This window comes from Lontra canadensis, unplaced genomic scaffold (genome assembly GCF_010015895.1).
Source record: "Lontra canadensis isolate GAN:19392208 unplaced genomic scaffold, GSC_riverotter_1.0 scaffold35, whole genome shotgun sequence".
Lineage (NCBI taxonomy): Eukaryota > Metazoa > Chordata > Mammalia > Carnivora > Mustelidae > Lontra > Lontra canadensis.
The window spans coordinates 1,111,079-1,134,911 of NW_022631029.1; the positions used below are offsets into that span (position 1 = coordinate 1,111,079).

At 49.1% G+C, this 23,833-nt stretch overlaps 1 protein-coding gene across 4 annotated transcripts in view; it reads right to left on the bottom strand.

Annotated features, from left to right (window-relative positions):
- Positions 1 to 21,726, bottom strand: part of AKAP8L (A-kinase anchoring protein 8 like) — a 27,556-nt gene extending 5,830 nt beyond the window's left edge. For 2 of the 4 annotated variants that reach the window (XM_032867493.1, XM_032867495.1), the window contains exons 1-12: positions 21,596 to 21,726; positions 16,067 to 16,141; positions 11,385 to 11,417; positions 10,851 to 11,091; positions 8,405 to 8,858; positions 8,213 to 8,309; positions 8,060 to 8,130; positions 7,638 to 7,701; positions 6,723 to 6,831; positions 5,131 to 5,272; positions 4,938 to 5,043; positions 4,573 to 4,703 (exon numbers count right to left, since the gene is read on the bottom strand). In XM_032867493.1, the coding sequence (XP_032723384.1) occupies positions 4,573 to 4,703; positions 4,938 to 5,043; positions 5,131 to 5,272; positions 6,723 to 6,831; positions 7,638 to 7,701; positions 8,060 to 8,130; positions 8,213 to 8,309; positions 8,405 to 8,858; positions 10,851 to 11,091; positions 11,385 to 11,417; positions 16,067 to 16,141; positions 21,596 to 21,608 (1,536 nt within the window). In that variant the 5' untranslated portion in view covers positions 21,609 to 21,726. Of the gene's footprint in view, positions 1 to 4,572; positions 4,704 to 4,937; positions 5,044 to 5,130; positions 5,273 to 6,722; positions 6,832 to 7,637; positions 7,702 to 8,059; positions 8,131 to 8,212; positions 8,310 to 8,404; positions 8,859 to 10,850; positions 11,092 to 11,384; positions 11,418 to 16,066; positions 16,142 to 21,595 lie in introns of those variants that run through there. The other 2 variants (XM_032867494.1, XM_032867496.1) reach the window with 2 other exon arrangements.
- Between the last annotated feature and the right edge of the window lie 2,107 nt (positions 21,727 to 23,833).

The window sequence follows — 23,833 nt, forward strand, 5'->3', positions numbered from 1 at the left end:
CTCTCTGTCAAAAAAAAAAAAAAAAAAAAAAAAAAAAAAAAAAGAAGAGCCTACAGGGCTCAGAACTCTCAAACAATGACCTCAAAAATAATCAGTATAAAAGAGCCTGGATTTATTTAACTGACTCAGATTGGAGAACAATTTAATGGCTCAAGGCACTGCTGAAAACAACAACACAGCAATCCGCCAACAATTTTTATAGTTTGTAATAGTTTAGTCTGGGAAAGAAAAAAGAGAACCCTGTCAGTCAAAACCACTGTTATTCCAGGAAGCTGTGTCCTATGGCTTCCCCCTCCAAGGCACCCTACCAAAGGCTTCACGTTGTGGAGATTAGAGAGACTTCAACAAATAATTTGACCAGGCAAATAAGTAAGCAAATACAGGAACAAGACTAGGGTAGGGGTGGGAAGAAGGAAAAGGCATGATGACAAGGTCTCATCAAATACAGAGTATCAGTAAAGAGACAAATTATAGGGCGCCTGGGTGGCTCAGTGGGTTGGGCTGCTGCCTTCGGCTCAGGTCATGATCTCAGGGTCCTGGGATCGAGTCCCACATTGGGCTCTCCACGCAGCAGGGAGCCTGCTTCCCCTTCTCTCTCTGCCTGCCTCTCTGCCTACCTGTGATCTCGGTCTTGTCAAATAAATAAACAAAATCTTAAAAAAAAAAAAAAAAAAGAAGGTGAAATAGACCTTCCACAATCAAGAATACCTGAGTCTGCTGACATGAGACCTTGTAAGAAATACTAAAGGAAGTTCTCCATGCTGAAAGCAAGTGACCCCAGACAGTAAGGCGAATCCATGTGTGAAAGACCAACAAAAACAGACACTATAAACGTGTGATTCTTTGCCTTTCTTCTCAACTGACTGAAAACTAGTTGTATAAAACAACACACACACACACACACACACACACACACATTTGTATTGTTTCATCTATTAGCATATAGAAACATGTTTGCCAATAACGGCACAAAGAAGGAAGGAGGACTAAAGCTGTACTGGACTAATAAGGAAGTGACTACAGATGGTAACTTAAATCCACAGGAAAAACTAAGATGGAGAGAACCAAAAGTAAAAAATAAGAAGGCTAATATAACAAAAACTAGAAATATATAGAATATGTATAAAAATATATATAAAATATATAAAAAACTAGAAATATATATAATATAAATATATAATATATAATTGCTTCCCTTTCATCTGTCAGCTTCCTTAAAAGACATAAAATTACATAAAGTAGTCATGATACTGTATTACACTATTGGCTTTGTGTTGTTAGAACACATGTAGATAAAATACTATGTTCAACAGTAACACAACAACCGCCTATATAGAGAGAGCTATACATGAGTAATTCAGTTCCACTGAAATTAAGATATTCTATCTGAAAAAGATTCTGAGAAGTTAGTATGTATAAGGTAAGGCCTAGAGAAACCACTCAGAAAAGATGTCCCCCCAAAAATGTAGCACACACAAATCATTATGGAAATCAAAATATTACACTAAAAAATTAAAACAAAAAACCAAAAACCAGTAAAGGGGGAATAGAACAAGAGATGTAAATCTGATCATCTCAGTAATAACATTAAATCTGAATGGATTAAGCAAACTAATCAAAATATAGTCAAACTGGATTAAAAAAAAGATGGCGTCAAAAGATCCAAATTAAAAGAGCTAAAGCTTATGAGAAACACAAGGATAAATCTTTGTGACCCTGGATTTAACAATGGACTCTTGGCCATGACACCCCAAGCACAAGCCAACAAAATAAACTGGTCTTTATCAAAATGGAACTTTTGTGCTGCAGACACATCAAGAAGGTGACAAATCAACCTACAAACTGGGAGAAAATGTAAACTGTAGGTCTGATAAAGGATTTGCATCTAGAATATATAAAGAATTCTTTTTCTAAAGATCTCATTTATTTATTTGTTTTAGAAATAGCAGGAATGTGAGTGGGGGGAAGGGGGAGAGGGAGAAAATCTCAAGCCAACTCGAACTGAGGGCAGAGCCCAACATGGGGCTTGATCTCATGGCTCTGAGATCATGACCTGCTCTGAAACCAGACCAGGAGTCAGACACTTAACCAACTGAGCTATCCAGGCACCCCTAGAATATATTAAAAACTCTGTAACTCAAGAAGACCATACAACTAAGAAACAAACACAAGATCTGAATAGACATTCTCCAACTCCAAGGACACAGACAAATGGTTAACAAACCCATTAAAAGATGCTCAACATCACCGTCATTAGGAATATCCAAATAAAAAATAGGGGTTCCTGGGTTGCTCAGTTTGTTGAGCATCCGCCTTCAGCTTGGGTCGTGATCCTAGCATCCTGGGATCAAGCCCCACATCGGGCTTCCTGCTCTACAGGAAGTCTGCTTCTCTCTCTCTCCCTCTGCTCCTCCCTACCACTCATTCTCTCTCTCTCTCTAAGATCTTTAAATAAATAAATAAATAAGTAAATAAACAGTAGACAGCACTTCACACCCACTAGGAAGGCTAGAATCAGAAAGTCCTATATCAGCGCTAGAGAAGTATGGAGAAACCAGAACCCGCACACTATTGCTGATGGGAATATAAAACATGATGGGATATAAAATGGTGCAGCCACTCTGGAAAACATCCTGCTGTTCCTGAAGAAGTTAAGGAGAGTTACTACTGGATTCATACATTCCACTCCTAGATACATACCCAAGAGAAAAACATATGCCCACACAAAAACTTGTACACACATGTTCAAATACTTGTAATAGCATTATAGCCAAAAGGTGAAAATAGCCCAAATACCCAAATTAATGAACTGATAGACCAAATATGTTATATCCATGCAGGAGAATAGGATTAGGCCATAAGGAACGACGTTCGGACACATGCTACCTGGATATACCCTGAAAACACGTTGAATGGAAGAAGATGATCACAGAATCACAGAAGACCACCTATTACATGACTCCATTTACGTGAAATGCCCAGAATAAGCAAATACACAGAGACACAGTAGTTCAGTGGTTGTCTAAGGCTGGGGAAACATGGTGGGGGCATTAGGGAGTGAGAGTGAAAGGACAGGAGTTTCTTTCTGAAGTGATAAAAATGTTCTGTAATTGTGCTGATGGCTGCACAACTGTAATATACTAAAAACTACTGCACTGTATAGCTTAAATGGGTGAACTATATGCTAGACGAATTATAGCTCAATAAAGCTGTGACCCAAAATAATAATAATTAGAAGTTTTTCATTCATTTCTACAGTCTGGAATCTCTAAAAATACAGTATTTAAATTGTACTCAAATCTCTGTAACTCAACAACCTCTGGTGCTTTCTAATTTCTAAGTTATCTTCTGTCTTTCCTCACCCTTCTGTACCCCTCTATTAGCAGCTATGGCTTTTTTGTTTTTTCCCCCAAACTTCTAGGATCAATGTGAGTTTATGTTTTACTGGCAATCCCTCATTTCACCTAGATTTTCCACATTTTAATATCATGCACTGCGGTCTGCTCTCTTCTTACCGCCTTATCAGATCCTAGTTCCAGAACCTGGTGTTGGCAAGATCCACACATGATCTCCTCCACCACCTCCCCCATCTCATTGTTGAGAATCAGTGCATCAAGAAAGACCAGAGATGAATCAGATGGCTGTGGAAAAAGGCTGAGCAGTGCTATTTCCTATGCTCTCCCTGGCTGCCATCATCTGCACATAAATCCCCTCCACCTCCTCCAGGGTGGTGGCAGTCAAGCCTCCGGGGGTCCCGACCTGGTCCTGGTCCTGAGTTCTCTCCCTACTGCATAGCCCCCTGCCGCCCCCCTCCCCCCACCCCAAGCGGACCTCTGACAGCCACCTTCAGCCCAGCAGGACACCCCCTCAATCAAAAAACACCTCCTCTGGCTTGTGTGCTAGGCATTGAGGATACATTGGCAAAAAGACTGAATTTGTTCACCTTCTTGCCAGACTGACTCCTTTCCCTGTACCATATCCCTACCCCCTTATCTTAGCAGCTGCTCTGTCCATCTAGTTACCCAAGCCAGAAGCCCGAGACATCCCAGATGGTCACTTCCTTAAATAGCCCTTTTTGTCCAGCCTTTCTCATCACTCCCAAAGTGGAGGCACTCCTGTAGCTTGGTAGTGCCGCAGTTCCTCGTGTGCCCCCCAGATCTCCCTCCACACCAGGTGCTGCAGCAACTCTAATCCTGTTAATGCCCGACTTAAAAACTGCCTACAGGAGAGAGCCACGGCCCTCAGCCCAGCCCTCATGAACCCCTCCGCTAGCAAGATGCACACTGTACACTTCCTCTTGGGTTTCTGAACCTATTCTGGCTGGTGGCCCCTATGCACACGGAGGTCCCCATATCCCACAGCCTTAAGGGTCCAGCTCTAATGCCACCTGAAAGTGTCCCCATTTCCCTCCCTTCTCCCTGTAGCTGCACTGATTGCACTACCAGAAATGTCTCCATCTTCCTGCCCCGCCACATCTCCTGCAGTGCCTCATGGGCAAGCAGAGGTTATAACCCCAGCACCGCCCCCCAAGTCAACGCACAGGATGGCGGTAGGGCACTGGTGTCCACTCACCCTGCGGTTGCGGTTGTGATCCATGGTCTTGAGGTGCTTCTGAATGATCCCAAACTGCATGGGAATGAAGAGGTCACAGGCTGCACAGTGCGCTGCCTCTACTTTCTTCACAAAATGCTCCATGGCAATTTCTGCAGGGAGGAGAAGGAGGGTCACCACTGGTTCCAGGTGCCTAAGACATACCTAGCAGTTTAGGGAAAACACCAGACCAGCTCCTCACTTCGCCCTGCCATTTCCACGTGGGCTTGAGGCTGTTCTCACTGACCCTCCCTGGGGGAACAGAGGGGTATCTTGACCCCACTCTGAGAACCAGAGAAGGGCAGGCTGAGTCTCTGCCTGGTTGGAGTGGGATGGAACCTCCTCACCTTGGGTAAGATCCTGGTCTCTGTAGATCTGCTGAATCAGACCATCAAGGTCCTCCACGGTTTTCCGGAGTTCCTCTGTCTTCTTGGTTTTATTGGCAACATACTCCTGTCAAAGATACCGAGGAGATACCAAGGTTTGTGCAGGCTTCTCTGTGTTCCCAGGGGTCTGAGAAGCTGCTCCTCCAAGGCTCACCTGCAGAAAGTCAGCTGTCTGCTTGGGAAGCTTGGTGCCTACGTATTTAAAGTGCTCCTTGTGGAACTTGCTATCGAGGTGGCTGGCCATCTCCTCCTCGTAGAAGGTCCGGTATTTGCAGAGAGAGCACACAAACTGGATCCTGCCACAGGAAAGAAACAAGGGGCTGAGGCCTCAAGGGTCCCAGGGAGCAGTGCTGCCGCCTCACCCAACCCAGCTGCGAGCCCTGAAACAGGCCTTGCTCACGGGCCTCTGAAGGGCGGTCCCAGCAGGGGGACAAGCTGGGACCAGTAGGGTCGGGAGTAGAAAGGGACAGAAAGTCTGCAGACTGCAGTTACTGCAACGTGGGGGGCTGGGGTGGAGCTCTTCCTTCCCAGACAGGAGGCTGAAACCCGAGGCAGCAGCTGCTGCAACAGGCCAGGAGTCGCTGGAAGGCTGCCGGTGGGCCTCTCTACCAAGGCTGGGCACGAGCGTGTGCACTTGGCCCAACTGGGGACCGGAAGGAAGGATGCCCTGGCGTGAGCCAGGTGGCCCTGAGGTGCAGAGTGGAGTACACAGTCCTGAGGCAGGGCCCGAAAAGGTGCTGCATCTTCCTTCTGGGTCTGGGGGACTGAAAGGCCCAGCCCATCCTCTGCTCAGAATGCTTGGGGGTGGTGTCGGGAGGGATGGGAGGCAAGCAGGCCTGGGCTCCTGCTGCCTCATCTTCCTCTTCCAAGAAGAGACCAGTCTGAGCTGGAAGGAGGATGCCCGCCTGGCCTGCCAGAGGGCAGCCTGGAGTCACCTGAGCGAGGTGCTCTGTCTGGGCCTGGTGTCCACAGCAGAAGCCCGGGGTCTGGGGCCTGGGCTGGAGCAGGCCGCCGTGGCAAGGGGCGGAGGAGGCCAGCCGCCACCGAGGCCTCGGGGCGGGTCCCTACCTCTGCCGGACGTCCTTATCTGGGCCACGGGGTCAGCTTTGTCTGGAGAGCCCAGGGGCCGGGCGCCGGCGAGGCTGAGGAAGGTCCAGCAAGAGCAAGAGTCTGAGGCGGAGGAGGAGGAGGCAAGCGCCAGTGCGGGAGCCCTGAGGGCAGACAGACCCGACCAAGGGGCGTGAAGGCCTCAGCCGCAAACAGGCCCGGCCTGACAGGGCCGGCGGGCAGGGCAGAGGGCAGGCCCGCGGCTGCCACAGCCCACAGGTGCTGCCATCTCTCCTGGGCGCGGCGGCGGCCTCTTGGCAGCTAGCTGGGGTGGCACAGGCGCCTTGGACCTCGAGTCTCTGATGAGCTGGCCCCCTCCCGCAGGGGCATCGGGCCCCCAGTGCACCTCGGGGCTCGTGCGCCGAGTGACCTAGCGCTGGAGCTTCTGGGCAACGGTGCCGAGCAGTGTCGGGTCTCAGGTCAAAGACGCCAGCGGTCGCCAGGCGGCCGCAGTGGGGCAGGGAACGAGTCAGGCCTTGGGAGCTGGGCCTGGCGGGAAGCAGGGTCCATGCACGGCTGAGCAGGTGGCAGCTCCCGAGGGAGGCCTGAGGGCGGCGAGGCGGCAGAGCTATGGCCCTGCTCTCCAGGCGGCAGCCCCGGAGCGAGGCAGAGGCAAAGGACTGGCGGGAAGCCGGTTACCTTTCCACCATGCGGTCTCGCTGCCGCTTTTTCTGCTTGTCCTGGCTCTTCTTGCCTGCCTGCAACTTGCGCTTGATCTGCCCACTATCATCCTGGGTGCTCAGGGCCCCTGTGGAAAGAGAAGCACAGTCACCAGCTTGGTTCCACTGGGTCAGGGCAGGCCCTGGGGCCTCCAGCTGGATCACCCGCCTTCTACTCCAGATAGTCCATTCTGAGAGCAGCCGTTCGAACAAGGACTCCGGCCACGAGCAGGGCTGGGCACCCTGGGCTGGGCAGGGAACTGTTTTGGGCCTAGGTCCTGAAGAGAGGAGGATACAGGCTGACCCCACTGCTCTCCAGAACACCCATACTCTGCAGAGCGCCACAGGGAGGCTGGAAGGCAAACAGAAGCCGTCTCGGTGGGGACACTGGCACAAGTTCAGCGGGGCCAGGTAGCGGGATGCAGGGAGGCCTTGGCTGAGGCCTAAGTGCAGCCCCCAGAGGTAAAGACCCGAAAGCTCATAGGACTCAGCCCACCCCCCCGACGGCGCACCGCGGCAACAGTGGGCTGAGGGCTGAGGCTGGATTTACTGTTAGGTACCTGCTGGCGCTCATCACTCAGGTAGGGGGACACGGACTCCCAACAGGGGCTGGAGAGGCGCTAAGGGAGAGGACAGGCAAACCAGAGCCGTAAAAACTGCACCGAGGGTCCCAGCTCAGACACCAGCCACTGAGGACTTGGAACTGTCACTACTGAAGGACGGAGGGCAGGAAGTATGCCTGTGGTTCCCCCCAACTCTTCTGCTTGCTGCCCCCACAGGAAGGTAAAACCAAGGCCGGCTACATTTCCGTCACAACCCTGCCCTCAGCTGGATCCCTCCAACTATGAGTGCCTGGAACAGTCTCCCCGGCATCCAGGCCACTCACAACACTCACCCTTCTCTGCATCCTCTTTGCCTTCTTCTTTGCCTTCTTCTTTTCCCTCTTCATCTTCTCCTTCCTAGGACACAGTTTCAAAAACCCCACGTTAAAGCACATACAGTTGTTTATAATGACGCTGAATGCCAAGGCCTGAAATGTCAGGCACTAGGCCAAAAAGCCTCACAATCTCGCTGCAGCCCTTGCACAAGGGGGCTCATTTGACCATCTTCTGATAAAGAAGCCTGGCCTCTGGCTGGATGGCCTGCCTGCAGCCTCTTCTCTCTCTGCCAGACCTCCACCTCCCTTGTGCTGTTCACACGTACATGACCAGGATGGCCTGCGGGCCCCGTGGAGAGCCCTGCTCTGTGGCACAGGCTCAGCCAGCCCGCTCCGCACAGGCCCCACCTGCTGACAGTGCACAGAGCGCAGCCACTTACTGCTCTGGAGCCCTTCTCCACAGCCTCGGCGCCTTCAGTGCCCTCTGCGGCCTCCCCCTCAGTGCCCTCATCTGAAAAGCATGAAGAGACAAGCTCAGCCCGGGAGCCCCACAAGATAGAGGGCAGGGAGTGGCAACCCAGGGTCCAGCTCACCATTGTCTGAATCACTGTTGTCTGAGCAGTCCGTCCGGGTGGCTTTGCTGTCTGGTTCATCGGGACTGCCGCACTGCTTTCTCTTCTTCTTCTTGGTCTGGGTTGGAAAGTGGGAGCTGGGTCAGGGCAGGCAGCTCCACGCTCCTTGCTCCACCCAGGCAGGGGCCAGGAGGGATGGCCTCCTCCACTCACCCGGAAGTCAGCCGTGGTCCAGGTCTTCCAGGTCCGCCTCATCTGCTTCATGCCATTGCCAAAACCGAAGCCAAAGCGGGAGCCACCTGGGAAGGCGCCCCCGCCACGCATGCCCTGGAACATGCTGTACTCGGGGATGATGTTCTGAGAGAAGAGGGAGGGCAGCCGGGAGGCACCAGGCATGCACTGGCCCCGGGCCCCCATGGGGTCTTCCCACATGCGCCCATAGCCCGAGGCCATCGGCCGGCCACTCCTGGAGTCCCGGGCCCAGCCCTGAGCCCGTGGGCCAAAGGTGTCGCTGCCACGCATGCGGAACTGGTCGCGGTAGGCATCGTATTGGCCCTCGTAGGCCATTTCCATCTCGGGGTCAAGTTCGCCATAGTCGTAGCCTGACCGGTATAGGTCGCGCTCGCTCAGAATGGCCCTCGAGTCACAGGCCTCATAGGAATCATATCTGCAGAAGCAGGTGGCAAGCATCAGGGAGGCCCTCAGGTCTCATTACCCTTGGGTGGAGCCTACTGTTCCTGTCTTTCCCCAGAGCTCCCTGTCCTGGGGACAGAAGTCCTACTCCAGCACCTATGGCACCCTGTCAGAGAGGCTCAATGTTCAGGACTGCCTCTGCACCAGCTAGGGGACCCAAAGACAAACCGACAATGGGATGGAGTATATCTCAGACAGGGGCAGAAACACCCTGCAGCCCGCAGCCCTTAGCCCTTTGGAAGCACGGACTTATCTGTGGTAGTCACAGTGCCCAAGGTTCTACTTGGGGGTGGAACCAAGCACCCCAGTGTCCTGTGGTATGTGGGTAGTTAAGCACACAAATGCTTGTCCAACAGGACCGATGATGCCCACGAGAAACCCTGTGCTGGTCTCATCCCTGTTGGCTAAGCAAACTTCCAATCCTCCAAAGGCTCTCACCACCCAAAAGGAGAAGGGAGACAAGTGGAGAGTGTTTCCCAGGAAAGTCACTGTGATTTTGCCCAGGGACTAGAGAAAGAGCTCTATAACATCAACCTTGTGGGATCGAACCCTCCACAGCAACTGGAAAGGCAGGCCAAGCCTCCCAGGAGAAAGAGAGTGCCACAGAAAGCTCTTTTTTTTTTTTTAATTATTTTTATTAACATATAATGTATTATTTGCCCCAGGGGTACAGGTCTGTGAGCCATCAGGCTTACATATTTCGCAGCACTCACCATAGCACATACCCTCCCCAATGTATAGAAAACTCTTCTAACCGTGGGTACAGCCCACATACCCCGTCCCTAACCCCACACAGGCACAGAGGCCCCTCCTGGCAAAACTGGGCAGCCATGAAGTGCCAGCAGCTGTGGGAGAAGCAGCCAGCACTACCCAATTGTCACCCCTCCCTCACCCCTACTCCCCTGTTCTAGGCTATAGCAAGAAGGTACACAGGCAACAGGCACCAGAAGCAACAGGGTCCACACAGCCACTAGCCAAAAGCCAAGCCCCTTCTGCCTCAAGCAGCCTCAGCGCCAACCAAGCGCAGAGGCTGCCCAGCATGAGGGTATGGGGTCTATCTGGGGACCCCTCACCCTTTTTGCCTGCTACAGAGCCAATGCGTGCAAGTCCCTTTGGCAGCCTCTGCCCCCAGTGGCCCTGGGGCCTCATCTGAACCCATGAGAGCCCGGCCCAACCCCTCCTTACTCTCTGCTCTCCTCCCGTCTGTCAGCTGGAGCCGTTAGGATCCTCCACGCCATCGTGTGCCCTCCTCACTGAAGCCTCTCACTAGAGCACAAGGACTTCTGAGCCGGCACCAGTTCAGATAATGACAGACGAATGCGCGCAGCATGATGCTGCAGGATAGGGCACAGCTAGGAGGCAGGCCCAGTCCCACCACCTAGTCCTGGGTGCCTTCCGGCAAGGAGTGTAACCTCTTGCACTTCAAGAATGAGGACAAGAGTTCTCACAAAGGCACTTTTGAGGCCCAACAGGCACACCTTTGTCAGGCTCAGAAGAGTGGCCCGGAAGTGTCCATATCTGCTCTCTTACGTGGGGACGTCTAGCTTGCTGTGGTCAGCCCCAAAGACTCATTGCCCTGCTTCAAGCCCAACCCAATGTGTCCTGCGCTGACCCCGTGTGGGATACAAAGTCTCATGAGATCTCCAAACGCCTGTCTCCACAGGGAGGGGCCCCTTCACACTCTGGTCCTGAGAAGAGCCATTCAGAGGATACAGCGAAGTTGGCCCAGCTGAGGCTTGTTCCTCCCCTTACAAGCCGTAGGGAGACGCCACCAGGCAAGAGCAAAGGGCAGGGAGGGGCCCCAGGCCAGAGAAGGGAAGCACAGCAGATGCTGAACAGTCTCCGGCAGCCCCAGCAGCAAAGCAAGGAGAGAGAAAGCTGACACAGAAGGCGGGTCACAGAGGGAGGTACCCGCAGACAGCAAGCACCCGGCAGAGCCTCAGCCCCTGGGCGGACACCCACTCACCTTTCTCCACCTGAGCCGTACACGCCTCCTTGCATCACGTCTGTCTCCAAGTGTGGCACCATATCTAGGCGCTGGTTAATTCTGGACAAAACGGAATCGGCACTGGCGCTACCCGCAGCACTAGGGTTTGCATTTGTGTCAGAGCTAGGCATTTCCCAAGAGTTTGAAGTGGCCATACCATACCCATAGTTGGTGGTGTTATCCTGGCCATAGCCATAGCCATAGCCATAGTTCTCGTAGCCTGCAAGGAGGAAGACAGAGACGGACGGACAGAGATGGCAGGGATAGGGAGAGGACAGGCAGACAGAGAGACACAGACAGAGAGACAAGGACATCTTCTGTCACAGAGACAAGCTGGGGACCCTAGCCTCCTGAGGCTGGGTGGGTCCCAGCCCAGGACCTCCTGTGAAAGAGCAGCTGGACCAGGGACCCCCAAAAGCACCTCCCAATACACTCTGGGCAAGCTGGGCAGTGGTGGAAACACACAACCAGTTCAATCCCAAGGGAGAGGAGAGCACTCATGGGAATACTTGCCTCTGTTTGTCCCAGAGTTCCAAGTTCCATACCCTACAAAAAGGAAAAGTGCAATTACATCTACAGTTGATTATAATACAACAAGAGCTTAAATGAAGACGATTCTCAGTGCCAGCCTGGTGACAGAAGACTGAACCTCCCCTGAGAAGCCCTGAGCTTAAGGGCACTCCATAAATGAACCAGGTCACCCCATGCTCTGGTGCCGGAACTTCTGTGGCTCTGGCCGTCTGCTACTTAAGGGGTCTCCCCTTGCCAACACTGCCAGCTGAGGAATTTGGCTCTCATACTCCTCCCTTGAGGAGCCAGAATTAGATTACTCCCACTTCGTGCTAAGCACCAATCAGAGGAAGAGGAGAACGGTTTCTGGTGCCTCACACAGACTATGCTATACAAGAAGTTCAGCACAGAGCCCACATCCACTGTGAAAATCATGTCACTCAAATCACCCAAAAAAAGCCATCTGGAACAGAGAAACTAACTATCCTGGTCCCCAAAGTAGATGCCTCAACAGGGAGGATAACCAAGCACTTGAATCTTGTGTGTGCTCTGCAGAAACCTATTGGCAGAGGTAAGGACAACATAATTCCTAGCTTGAGAAATGCTGAGAGAACAATCTGGATTATAAACTAAATATACTCTGGATTTTACCCAGCACACGAGAAAAATTCACCCCTTCAGAATATAAAGCCAGTGAGAACTGACGAAGTGCAAAGTAAAGTGGGAATTCCAAGCCAAGCAAACATGGTTCCTGCCCAGGGGAGTCCACCAGAACTTTCTCAGTGTCTCTGGTGAGACACCAGAGTTTTCTCCTACTCCCTATTATCTCTACCCTACAGACAGACAAGACATGCTTTTATCCCAGGACAGGGACCAAAGCTCAGTGAGACGGCAGTGTGATGAATGACAGAGTCCAGTCACAGGTCAGCAAGAGTGTATAAACTTGAAAAGATGGATGGGGCAGGCCAAGGTAGGTCCTACAGTCAGTTTCCTCCTCAATCCAGTGCATAAACAGAATGGGGAGGTATCAGAAACCAGCAAAGAACCCTAGGTGACTGTTACGCTTAATGCACCTTGGGCTCCAGAGAGCTCACAAAGCAAAAATCCTCTTGGTTGGGGAAATCAAAACAGAGGCTTCTCATTCATTCCTTTATTCAACAATCCTCCTGAGCACACAACAGCAGAGGCTGGCAGTGCTGGGCACTGCTCAGGCCCAGAGCACTGTCTGTTAAAGGAGACACTTCTAATTAGAAAGCAGCAAGGGACAGCTGGCAGCAGGAAATCACGTTAAGAGATGAGTGGCAAAGGAGTAGTTCTGACAGGCAAGAAGAGAGGCTGCCAGAGGCAACCAAGGAATAATATATACTTAGCCCCAGCAACTGACAAGAGCCTGGTCCCTTGGGTGTTTGCACCAGGAACAGTGGACATTAGCTATTCAAAAGGAGACAGGACTGGGAAGCCAAGGCAGACCCACTGGGGCTCCGCTTATGAGGCTTGCGTATGGTTCTCCAGGGCTTTAGCTGCTGAAAATCTGCCAGAATAGAGCAAGGAAGCACAAGGAAACGAAGCAGGAATGGATGCTAAACTCTGTAAACACAAGGACAAGTGGCTAGGTAGGTGATAGCCCTTTGACAGACAGGACTTGGAAAGCACTCTGCATGTGCTTGTTGCTATGCCCAGAGCAACTCAGACTCCCTGAAGGGGGACTTCCCAGCCAGGTCCCTTCAAGGGGAAACCTTTATCTACACTTTGAGCCTGGGGAGTCCCTAAGAACTGCCCCTTCCAAAAGCTCACTTCTACCTCCAGAGGGGGATGAGATTAGTGTTGACACAAGAAAGCTTAGGGATATAATTTTTTTTAAAAAAGATTTTATTTATTTATTTGACACAGAAAGAGAAACAAGCAGAGGGAGCAGGAGAGGGAGAAGCAGGGAGCCTCATGAAGGGCTTGATCCCGCTACCCTGGGATCATGACCTGAGCTGAAGGCGGACAACCAACTAAGCCACCCAGGCGCCCTGGGATGAAAATCTTTTTAATAAGAGAAAAACAAACAGAAGAGGAGAAAAGTAGATGGTCATAGTAAGCAAAACTTATAGAACAAAAATACAGAACAACGTAAATGGTCAACTTCAAGGAAGTTACAGCCTACCTTCTCAGTGACATACCTCATAGAGGCATTAAAAAAAAAATCCATTCAGTCTTATCCAGTACAAGGAAACGCTTCTAACAGTAAGCAAATAAAACGATACACAAAATTCTATCTTCCTATATTCAACTACTTAGAACAGGAATGCTGACAGAAGTATTAATATGGCGGGATTGCAGTTGACTGTCTTCCAAAATGTTATTTAAATATCGTTATACTGCTTTTGCAATTTAAGCCAGAATATAAAACTGTCTTTATTCTTTCACGATTGACTACATAAAAAAAATCTGTATGAGTCACAAAAATAAGTGAGCCTGGCAAGGTTTATTACAAGGTCTATATATAAAAATCAACCCAATTTCTACAAATTAGCAATAAACAACTAAAAACCGAAGTCTTTAAAAAATATCATTTATCTTGGAACTAAAAATAGGAAATACGTAGATGCAACTATAACAAACTATGTGCAAGATCTGTGTTTTGAAAACTACAAAACACTAATGAAAGAAATCAAAGATCTAATTAAATCAAATGACACTTTATTCATGGATCAGAAGACTTATATCATTAGCAGGTTAATTCTCCCAAACGGATCTATAGATTTGAGGCCATCAGACTCAAAATCTCAGCAGGAATTCTTACAGAAATCGACAAACTGATTCTGAAATTTATAGGCAAAAAGAAAAGAACTGAAATATACAAGTCAATTCTGGAAAAAGAATAAATCTGGAGGACTTGAATTAACTGATTTAATGACTCATTATATTGTAATCAAGATGGACTGGTACTGGAGGAATTTCAGATACGCAGATGATCAGAACACAATTAGAGTCCAGAAACAGACCGACATATAGAGGTTTGAAGAATCTTGACCTATACTGTATACCTTGTAGAAATACTAACTAAAAATAGATCACAGAACAGATGGAAAACATAAAACTAGAAAGTACCTAAAAAAAAACTCAGAAGACAATCTTGGGCACCTGAGTTAGGCAAAAATTCCTTCCTTCCTTCCTCCCTCCCTCCTTCCCTTCCTAAGATTTTACTTATCTGAGAGACAGACAGAGAGAGAGAGAGAGAGCGCGCACGTGCACGCACACAAGCAGGGGAAGCCGCAAAGGGAGAGGGAGAAGCAGGCTCCCCGCTGAGCAGGGAGCCCAACATGGGGGGTCGATCCCAGTACCTTGGGATCTTGCCTGGAGCCAAAGTACCTAGTGAGCCACCCAGGTACCCCTAGGCAAAAATTTCTTAGGCGCAACACTCAAATCACCATATATTAAAGAGAAGAATGATAAACAGGACTTCATCAAAATGAAGAACTTATGTTCTTTGAAAGACACTACTGACAAGAGAATAGACAAGCCACAGACCGGAAGAAAAGATTTGCAAATGGTATATCTGCCAAAATGCTCGTACTGAGACTATGTAAACCAGAGGGAAAAGAATTCAAATAAGCTGTGCAGTCTGGGACTACTGCTTGATTAAATGGGGTGAGGCAGACAGGGCAAGACAGGGAAGCCATATATACCAAGTTTCTCCTCTTTTCAGAAATACCTGATACCTCCTTACTCAATTTCTTAACACTTTAAGTCTCCTCCTCCCTCTGTACTAGCTGCTAATACTTGAGGGAGTTTATGTCCATTTATTCAGTGACTCTTGAGGTAGTGTCACAGTGTAGGCTCAGTCCCTCCCCAGACTCTAATAGTGCAACAATCAACCCATCTCAGCATGCAAAGCATTATCCTTATTAATTCCAAAGAGGGCTCCTTCTCACAGACATCTGTGGTCACAGACCACAGGTGGACCAGCATTTATTGGCAGTTATCGATTGCTAACTGGAGGGGCAGAGGGAGAGGGAGAAGCAGACTTCCCACCAAGCAGGGAGCCCGACTCGGGACTTGATTCCAGGACTCCAAGATTATGACCCGAGCCGAAGGCAGTCGCTTAACCAAATGAGCCACCCAGGTGCCCTAGTGGCTACTTCTGAATTAGAGATTTAGTGTGTCTGATCATGACTAAGAAACTGATCAACACTTTCCTTCAATCCCATGTGAGGAGCCCGCTGGCTTGAGATGGTCTGACTGTCTCTAAAATCCCTGCTAGATTCAGACAGGCAGCTTCTCTTACAAACACATCCCACATGCTACCCTGAAGCTAAACTGATGGCTAGGTTTCTGCTCAGACCAATCCTTTGGACTTTGATTGGCGACTCTCCTTCCTAGGCCCTCAAGGGGATTTTGCGAAGCCAGACCTTTGTCACAGACCATATGCACTTCAACAACATGTTACAGGGTCAAAGGGACCAATCATTTACAGCTCCAAGAACTCCAGCCTGCTCAGTAAGCACACATCTTTCCCATTGCTGCTTCCAACAGAAGCACTAGCTATTCTAAGAGCTCACCACACTGTTTTACACGAGATTGCACTGGGACAAGCAAGACAGTGAGAACAGAGTCAAAAGCAACCCAGGAGACATGAGGTTGCTCTGCCACTAGAAGGCAAAGCTCTCACCCTTTGGTTCCCAGGGGCCCACACTTACCATAATCACAGGTGGGCTGAGCGCTCGTGTCTGAGTATGTCGACTGCAAAGTGGTTTCAGATCCCTGGACAAAGCCTAAATATAAGCATGGTGTGGTTAATTTCCCAAAACAAGCCACATGGAGGTGACCTAAGACTACCCTTCAGTGCAGACTGGCTGACAGGCCCTCCTCTTAATGGAAATCCTCCAAAATCTTTAGCTTCTCAACACTTTAATTATACCTCCAGGATATATTAGCCAATGAAAAGACAGGCTATAATTAACTTGCTACACTAGAAGCACTGGAGAAAAATGTTCTAACAATTTAAACCAGTATTCGGTTTCGATCAATGAGTGCCCAAATTATTCAGTTAAACAAGGAAAATACTTGAATCAAGTGACTGAAAGGTGAGCCGCCTCCAGTTCAAACAAGGATGGGTGCTGGTTCTGAACAATGTTAAGGCAAATATTACCCCTTCCCTTCCCCCAGATCTGAAACGGAAATTGCTTTGTATTTTCTAATTTTCCCATAAAAAATGTGTATATGCAATTAAATTACTTGAGGTAAGCATGTTTTTACTGAACCAATGTCGTATATAGTATGCATATTATTTCCTACTTTCTCAACTTTTTTTTTTTTTTTTTTTTAAGATTTTATTTTTTGAGAAAGAGAGAATGAGTGTGTGTATAAGCAGGGGGAGAAGCAGACTCCCTGCTGAGCAAGGAGCCTGACTTGGGGCTCTATCCCTGGACCTGGGGATCATGACCTGCTCTGAAGACAGACACTCATCCAACTGAGCCAGGTTTCCCTCAAACTATTTCTCAACTTAAGATGAATTAGTACTAAATAAGGAAAACTTGAACCTCTATCAGAAACTATTGTTCTTAAATGATGAATCCTGGTACTATCTTTAAAACTACATTTACAAACATTATTTTAAAATGATTTACCCTTAGCACTGAAACTATGATGGATACCCAAGAGGCAATATTTGCCTATTCTCATCAGAGCCAATTCATGATCTAAAAATTAAAGCCAGTGCCTTTAATAGCTCCTTTTTTTTTTTGAAAATCAACAAAAGCATCCACCAAGTGCCTTCCCTGGAATAGGCATTCACATGTTGACAGTCTCTCTAGCTCATCTTTTAGGACCATAGCAACAAAGAAGATCACAACAGAAGCCAACATTGAACAAGTGTTTCCCCCCCCAGGGTGCTAAGAGCCTTATCTGCATTATTTTATTTCATCCTCATCACAGCCAAAAGAGGACAGGGCCAAGATCCCTTACCCTGCAGTTCCCAAGTCCAAAAAGGTCTGAAAACCAAGTGTTCTCCTCAAATGTGGTGCCAACACTCACTGTGGGACAAAACTGACTTATGAGGACAATCACAATTTTTCTTTACCCAACCTAGTACAGAAATAATGCATTTAATTACAGGATGCTCCTCACACCCCAGTGGGGGTGTTGTGGAATGTCCCCCTCTCACGCTAGAATTCCAAAATATACCCAGCTCCCAGCTTTCAAGTAAAGATCAGTGGACCCACACTTTATCTTTACTTCCCAGAGGAGGGAATTGAGACTTGGTGCTAGGGAAGGAGAAAGACTAAAGTATCCAGGGTAACCATTTTTACGTTCACTAATTAAGAACGGTAAATTATAATGGATTCCCTCCAGGGACCCAGGACCTTCCCAAGATGCATACATCCTAAACAATGTCCACAAGAAACAGTGAAAGCACGTTCTGGATGGTTCACTTGTGAGGAAGCCCCACAGTGTAAAAATTAGTACCCTACACCTACCTTCTCCACAATGTTTGCTTAACTAGCTTCCCGAAACCTGTTTGTTCAGCAATAAAGCCACCAGTGAAATGGCTCCAGACTTCAGGTAACATGGTTTATACACACAGCAGGTGCAGCTGGAACCACCACACCCTGACAGGACTACTAATTCGAACACAGTATGAAAGCTGCAGAGCAAAGAATCTATGTCTAGTCAAGGGAGAGGGGCCCTTGTTCTTCCCCGGGAAAAAGGAAAGACAATCCACCAAGCCTTCAGAGGTCAATGGCAACCTTTGCTCGACTTCTGTCCTCCCCATGTCAATATTTTATTGCCCAATACTGTCTTCAGAGTAGGACCTTCTTGTTAGGCTTCATTTACGAATAAATTCTTATCTGGCTCATAAATCCTTCTCTTCTTGGTTTGATTTACCCTGAACAGCTCTGGGTGAAAAAATAAGTGTTTGGCCCTAGAAAGCTAATGGTCAGACCATGGATTTATGGTAATTATGCATCATAACCCCTCCCTCCCTCTTGGTCAGACTGTGATTTCTTCATTCAAAAATACACAGAGCTTCTCCATTTTATTCTTTTCCTTCTTTTTTTTGAAAGGGGATTCTTTGAAGAAATGACAAAGTGATATAAACTAGAGGACAACTGGAACAAGGTTAGGTTGACTCCAGCCTCTACAGTCTGGGGGTAACCAGCCTCCAAGATGGCCTCTACTTATTCTTGCTTCCTAAAGCTGCTGTCCCTTCCCAAACTAATAGAGGTAACCAGTGTAACCAGTAAGATTGCAGAAATGACTGAGTAGGACTTTTTTTTTAATTAAAAAAAAATTTTTTTAAAAGATTTTATTTATTTATTTATTTGACACAGAGAGAGAGATTACAAGTAGGCAGAGAGGCAGGGGGAGAGAGAGGGGGAAGCAGGCTCCCCACTGAGCAGAGGGCTCGATTCAGGGCTCAATCCCAGGACCTGAGACCATGACCTGAGCCGAAGGCAGAGGCTTAATCCACTGAGCCACCCAGGCGCCCCTGAGTAGGACTTTCAATAGTTTCTGCCTTGCTCTATTGTAGAACGTTCACTCTGAAGGCAAATAGCTACCATGCTGTAAGGAGCCTCAAACAGGCCTGTGGAGAGGCCCACATGGTGAGGAGCCAACAGCTAGCATCAACCCACCAGCCATGTGAGTTTGAGTCATCTTGGAGGTGGGTCCTTTAGCCTCCGTCAAGCCTTCAGGTGACTACAGTCCCTGAAGTCATTTTGGATGGACATCCAAAATGTAACCTCAGAGATCCCAAGCCAGAACCACTCAGCTAAACCCATTGCACACTCCCAACACAAACTTGGTGAAAGCAATGTTTTTATAAAAGGTTTGGCAGTGTTTGAAGGCCTGATTTTGGATTTTTCTGTCCTATTTTTCCATTGCTCCATCCTTCTCCTCAGTGCCAGAGATGGAGCCCCCTTTTCCAAGTACACATGAACTAGGTTCAAAAGCTGGACAAGTTATCAAAAAGGTAAGTTACTTTGGGGCACCTGGGTGGCTCAGTGGGTTAAAGCCTCTGCCTTCGGCTCAGGTCATGATCCCAGGGTCCTGGGGATCGAGCCCCGCGTCGGGCTTTCTGCTCAGTGGGAAGCCTGCTTCCTCCTCTCTCTCTCTCTGCCTGCCTCTCTGCCTACTTGTGATCTGTCTGTCAAATAAATAAAAAAAATCTTAAAAAAAAAAAAAAAGGTAAGTTACTTTAATCACCTCCTATGCTTGTTAATAATGGTAGCATCTACTTCAAGGCCTCCAGAACTCCTCCTTAAAGGCATATTAATTCCTTGAAATGGGACTTAAGCAGTTTTTTTTAACTTCAATGGTATGCTTCTCAAAAGGGAGACTCACATTATAAAACCGCTGTTGTTTTTAGTTGATCAAGATCAAGGAAAAAGTAATCATTATCTCATTATCTTGGCTCCCTCAGTGAGCCAAGAAGTAAAGCCTACAAGATCTGGAGTTGAAATTCAGACCTGGCCATTAGAGACTTCTCCAACTCTCTCAAAGACAGTCTCCTTGTCTATAAATTCAAATGTGCCATTATCAAGCTACTCCAGAGCATCCAACCATTCATATTCTGTTTGTTTGTTTGTTTTTTTCCTCAGCAGTCCTGCCCCTAAAAGCCAAGACTTGGTGAAAGGATTACACCTCAATTCCAGAGATGTCAGCAACAACCCTACTGACTTTTCTCCTGAACCAGGAAAGCTACAGAAAGGCCTGGGCAAGGCTGACCAACCTTGGCACTACTGATATTCCTGGCTGGATAATTTATGGTGGTGGGAGATACCCTGTGCATTATAGGATGTTTAGCAGCATTCCTGACCTCTATCCACTGGATGACCGTAGCAACTCCACTCTCAGATGTGACAACCAGAAACATCTGCAAACAGTGCCAAATGAACTGGCGGTGGGGGCAGGAGGGCAGAACCACCCCTGATTGAGAACCACTGAGCTAAGGGATGGTTGCTGGAAAAGCATGTTTCTTGCCAAGCTCCTCACCTGGAGGCCAGAGGTGGGACGCCTGGCACTACCTCTTTGCTGAGGCTAACATAAAATAGTGTATGGAACAGCCCCAGAGGCTTCAGTTCCATTGTCAGTCCTGAACATTCCAAGTAGAATGTAGGTTACCCAGCAACCATACTTGCTCAGCCTAATACCCCCGTCAAAGGGGGAGGCCCAGTTTATGGCTCCCGGCTGAGAAGCTTCATGTGTTACTGCCAAGGCAAACCCAGGCAGCCTTTCAAACTCCTCCAGGGATAATTCACAACCGTCCAAGCATAGCCCAGGGTCCCCTCTCCGATCTCAACGTCCACCCTCCCCGCTTTGCTCAAATCCCACTGGCCTCACTAGCTGATCTAAAAAGCCAGGCGGTTTCTGCTCATGGGCCTTTATGCCAGTGGCACCCCGGGCCAGACACCCTTATCTGCCTCACTCCATTCAGGTCTGCTCAAATGTCACCTCGCTACCTTGATCCCAACCACCCCCCACCCCACCCCCGCAAATGAGCAAGCCCCTCCGCCGACTGAGCCCCGGGGAGCGAATCCTACATTCATTGGTTTCCCTGTTAAGGTCCGCCCATAAGCAGCTTGAGAATATCCTGTCAATTTCCCAGCGCTTGTTCGGCACCTGACGCGAAGACTCTGACAGATGGTGAATGAATTAATGGAAAAGCTGGTCCTTCCTCTCTAGGCTCAGGCGTAGCCCCCAGCCCCTTGGGCCCAAGGTTCCCCCGCTCATCACCCCGGGGCCTGGCGCCTCTCCCAGCCTGGGGCAGGCAAAGGGGCTGGGGGTGGGTAGCTGCGGCATTTTGCAGGGAAACGGCGCGGGGGAGGCTGTGGCAATGGCGAAGGCAGCCCAGCCCGCTGCCCGATCTGAAGGGTTAAGGCCTGAGGAAGGGCGACCTGCGGTTCCGAGGTCCGAGCAGACCCGACCTAGGGCGGAGGTGGTGGGCTCAGAGAACGCACGCGCTCAGGCCGGGACCCTCGGACACAAGCGTCAGAGGCCAAGACCTCGGGGAGGCCGGGAGCCGGGACGCGAGGGCCGGAGCACAAAGAACTGAGGCGCCAAGGCATGAGCGGGGCGAACCTGAGGCGACGGACCCGCGGCGCCATTTTGTGACCGCAGAGAGGGCAGCGTCCAAGCCCCGGGGGAGATGCGGGCGAGCACGGTGCGGCTCTGGCACGTCCCTGTCCCTCCCCACCCGAAGCCCGACCCCTACCCGGCGGGCCCACCTGTATAGCTCATGGCAGCAGCGAACACAGCACCCGAGGACCCACGCAGCTGTCCTACAAGTCCAACGCCGGGATAGCGGCGACAATCCCCCGGGCCCCTTCTAACACAACCGAACCCCACCTCCCGGCCCCATTGGCTCGCGTAGGACTCTGGCTTTACTCCTATTGGAGGAGAGCGCTGTCTATCCCAGTCCATCCTCATGTTAGAGACTGATGGTGCTGCCCATCTCGTGCGAGCCCCGCCCCCCGTTATCCCAAGCCCGCGATGATTGGCTGGGGGAAGCAGGCCGGGGAGACGGAATCTTGTAGAATTCGAAAGGGCGGAGCTGTGTACTACGGGGAGGACTGAGGCCCAAGCGCGTCAGGGCGGAGGGGAGGGGCGGTGCCCTGGAGGACCGCCAGAGGGAGCAGGAACTGGGCACAGGGCACTGTTCCAGTCTGGGCCCTGCTACCGAGGTGCAGTGCAAACCTAGGTTGTTTCTTAACTTCTCTGGCCTTCAGCTCCAGAAATGAGCATGGTATGGCCATGCTGGATGAAAATCACAACTAAGCACCAAACAAAATGCTGGGCACAGGTTCAAACACATGAGATAATGCATGTAAAGAAATCAGTCCAGTGCCAGGTGCACTAAGTAAATGTTACCTTTTGTTGTTGTTACATAATGATAACGGATATACTTATATAGCATGTTTATATGGCATATGTAATTAATATATTCATATTGTTTATCATCTCAAATGCTCCCCTCATACCTGCAAGGTCCTTTTTAAAAGAACTTCCCATTTAAAAGGTAAAACCGAGGCTTGGAATTCATGACTTCCCCTAGGTCCTTGGCACTTAAGTGTTAAAGCTTGAACTCCTAAGACCCCCTTGGTTCGTTCAGGCCTTTAGAGATCCTGTAATGGTGCAGCCTGGCGCCAACCCTGTATCCTCAGCATCCTCACTGGATGCTGCATGGAATCCACTTTTGGAGATACCTCCTAACTTCTAAGAGATGACAGAGCTGGAGACACTGAAAATGGTACTTTACATCTGTGAAAACTCATCACACTGAGTACCATTATGGCTTGTACATATGTTTTTTTTTTACTTTAAAAGCTTGTCTTAAAGTATGAGCAATGTTGCTGACTTCTTGATATTAAGGAATTGTCACTCTCTTTAGGTGTAATAATGGCGTATTTAAAAGTCCCCATCCTTCTGAGAAAGACTCAAATACTGACATTAATTCACATGGCAAGTATGTTGATTCACCATAATTCAGATGGGGAAAGGGAAGGAAGGTGTGGAAGGGTTATAGCTGGAGAGCTTGGTCTTGAGTTGGTAACTGGTAAGTAGATGAGGATTCATTTTACTGTTTTTGTATGGTTGGAATTCTCCATAAAATATTTTAATAAAACAACCCCTCCCCTAAAAATGACTTATGCATAACTTGCTGCCACATGGGAAAAGGCTAATAATGATGTGCTGAGAAACTCCAAATATGAAGCACATAAAACTGGTTAATGTGCACACCAAGCTTTTGGGGCTCACTTGACTTTCAGGCTGAGAGGTCTGCCTGTTCTCCAAATTAAAGCTGAGCTCCTAGACACCTCTCATGGATCCTACAGCTGCCTTCATGGCACATACCACAGCCATCTTTTAACCTTCATTTTGGTGACTTTGTTAACAACCTATGCTCTGCCTCTGAGATGGAATGGCCTGAAAAAGGGCACGCTCAAAATCTCAGAAAAGAGCCCTCTGAGCTAAGAACTGTATGCGACCCTTTCGAGGACCTACACAGCTATCACTGCATGTGTGGGTGGGGAGGAACTTCCCATGCTACTTTATAAGGTCTTGTGCTGTTTGAACTTTTTTTTACATCCAGCTTCCATTACTTTTACATGTTTAAAACTAATTCATAAAAAGCTAAAAGGGGAAGTGCCTACGGGCCAGCTCTCATCCCAAGAGATGCCCTCTGTGCTTCCAAAGTCTTAGACAAGCCCACTCATAGCGTGGGATGGACATTAGTGGTTGAGTCCTTCCTCCACCAGGCAAGATGTGTGCCCTGACCTCACAGGACCAGAAAAGCCAAGACTGCAGGCCAAGACCACTCTTGTGGGCACGTTGTCACAGCTTATTAGCCTGTCCCTCCCAGGCAGGGGCATGGTGAGGGCCTGGGGCAACAGTGCTGGGGTAGGAGGAGGCCTCCACTGTCTACACTTCATGAGGTTATTCCCACTTTCCAGCCCCTGGCCATT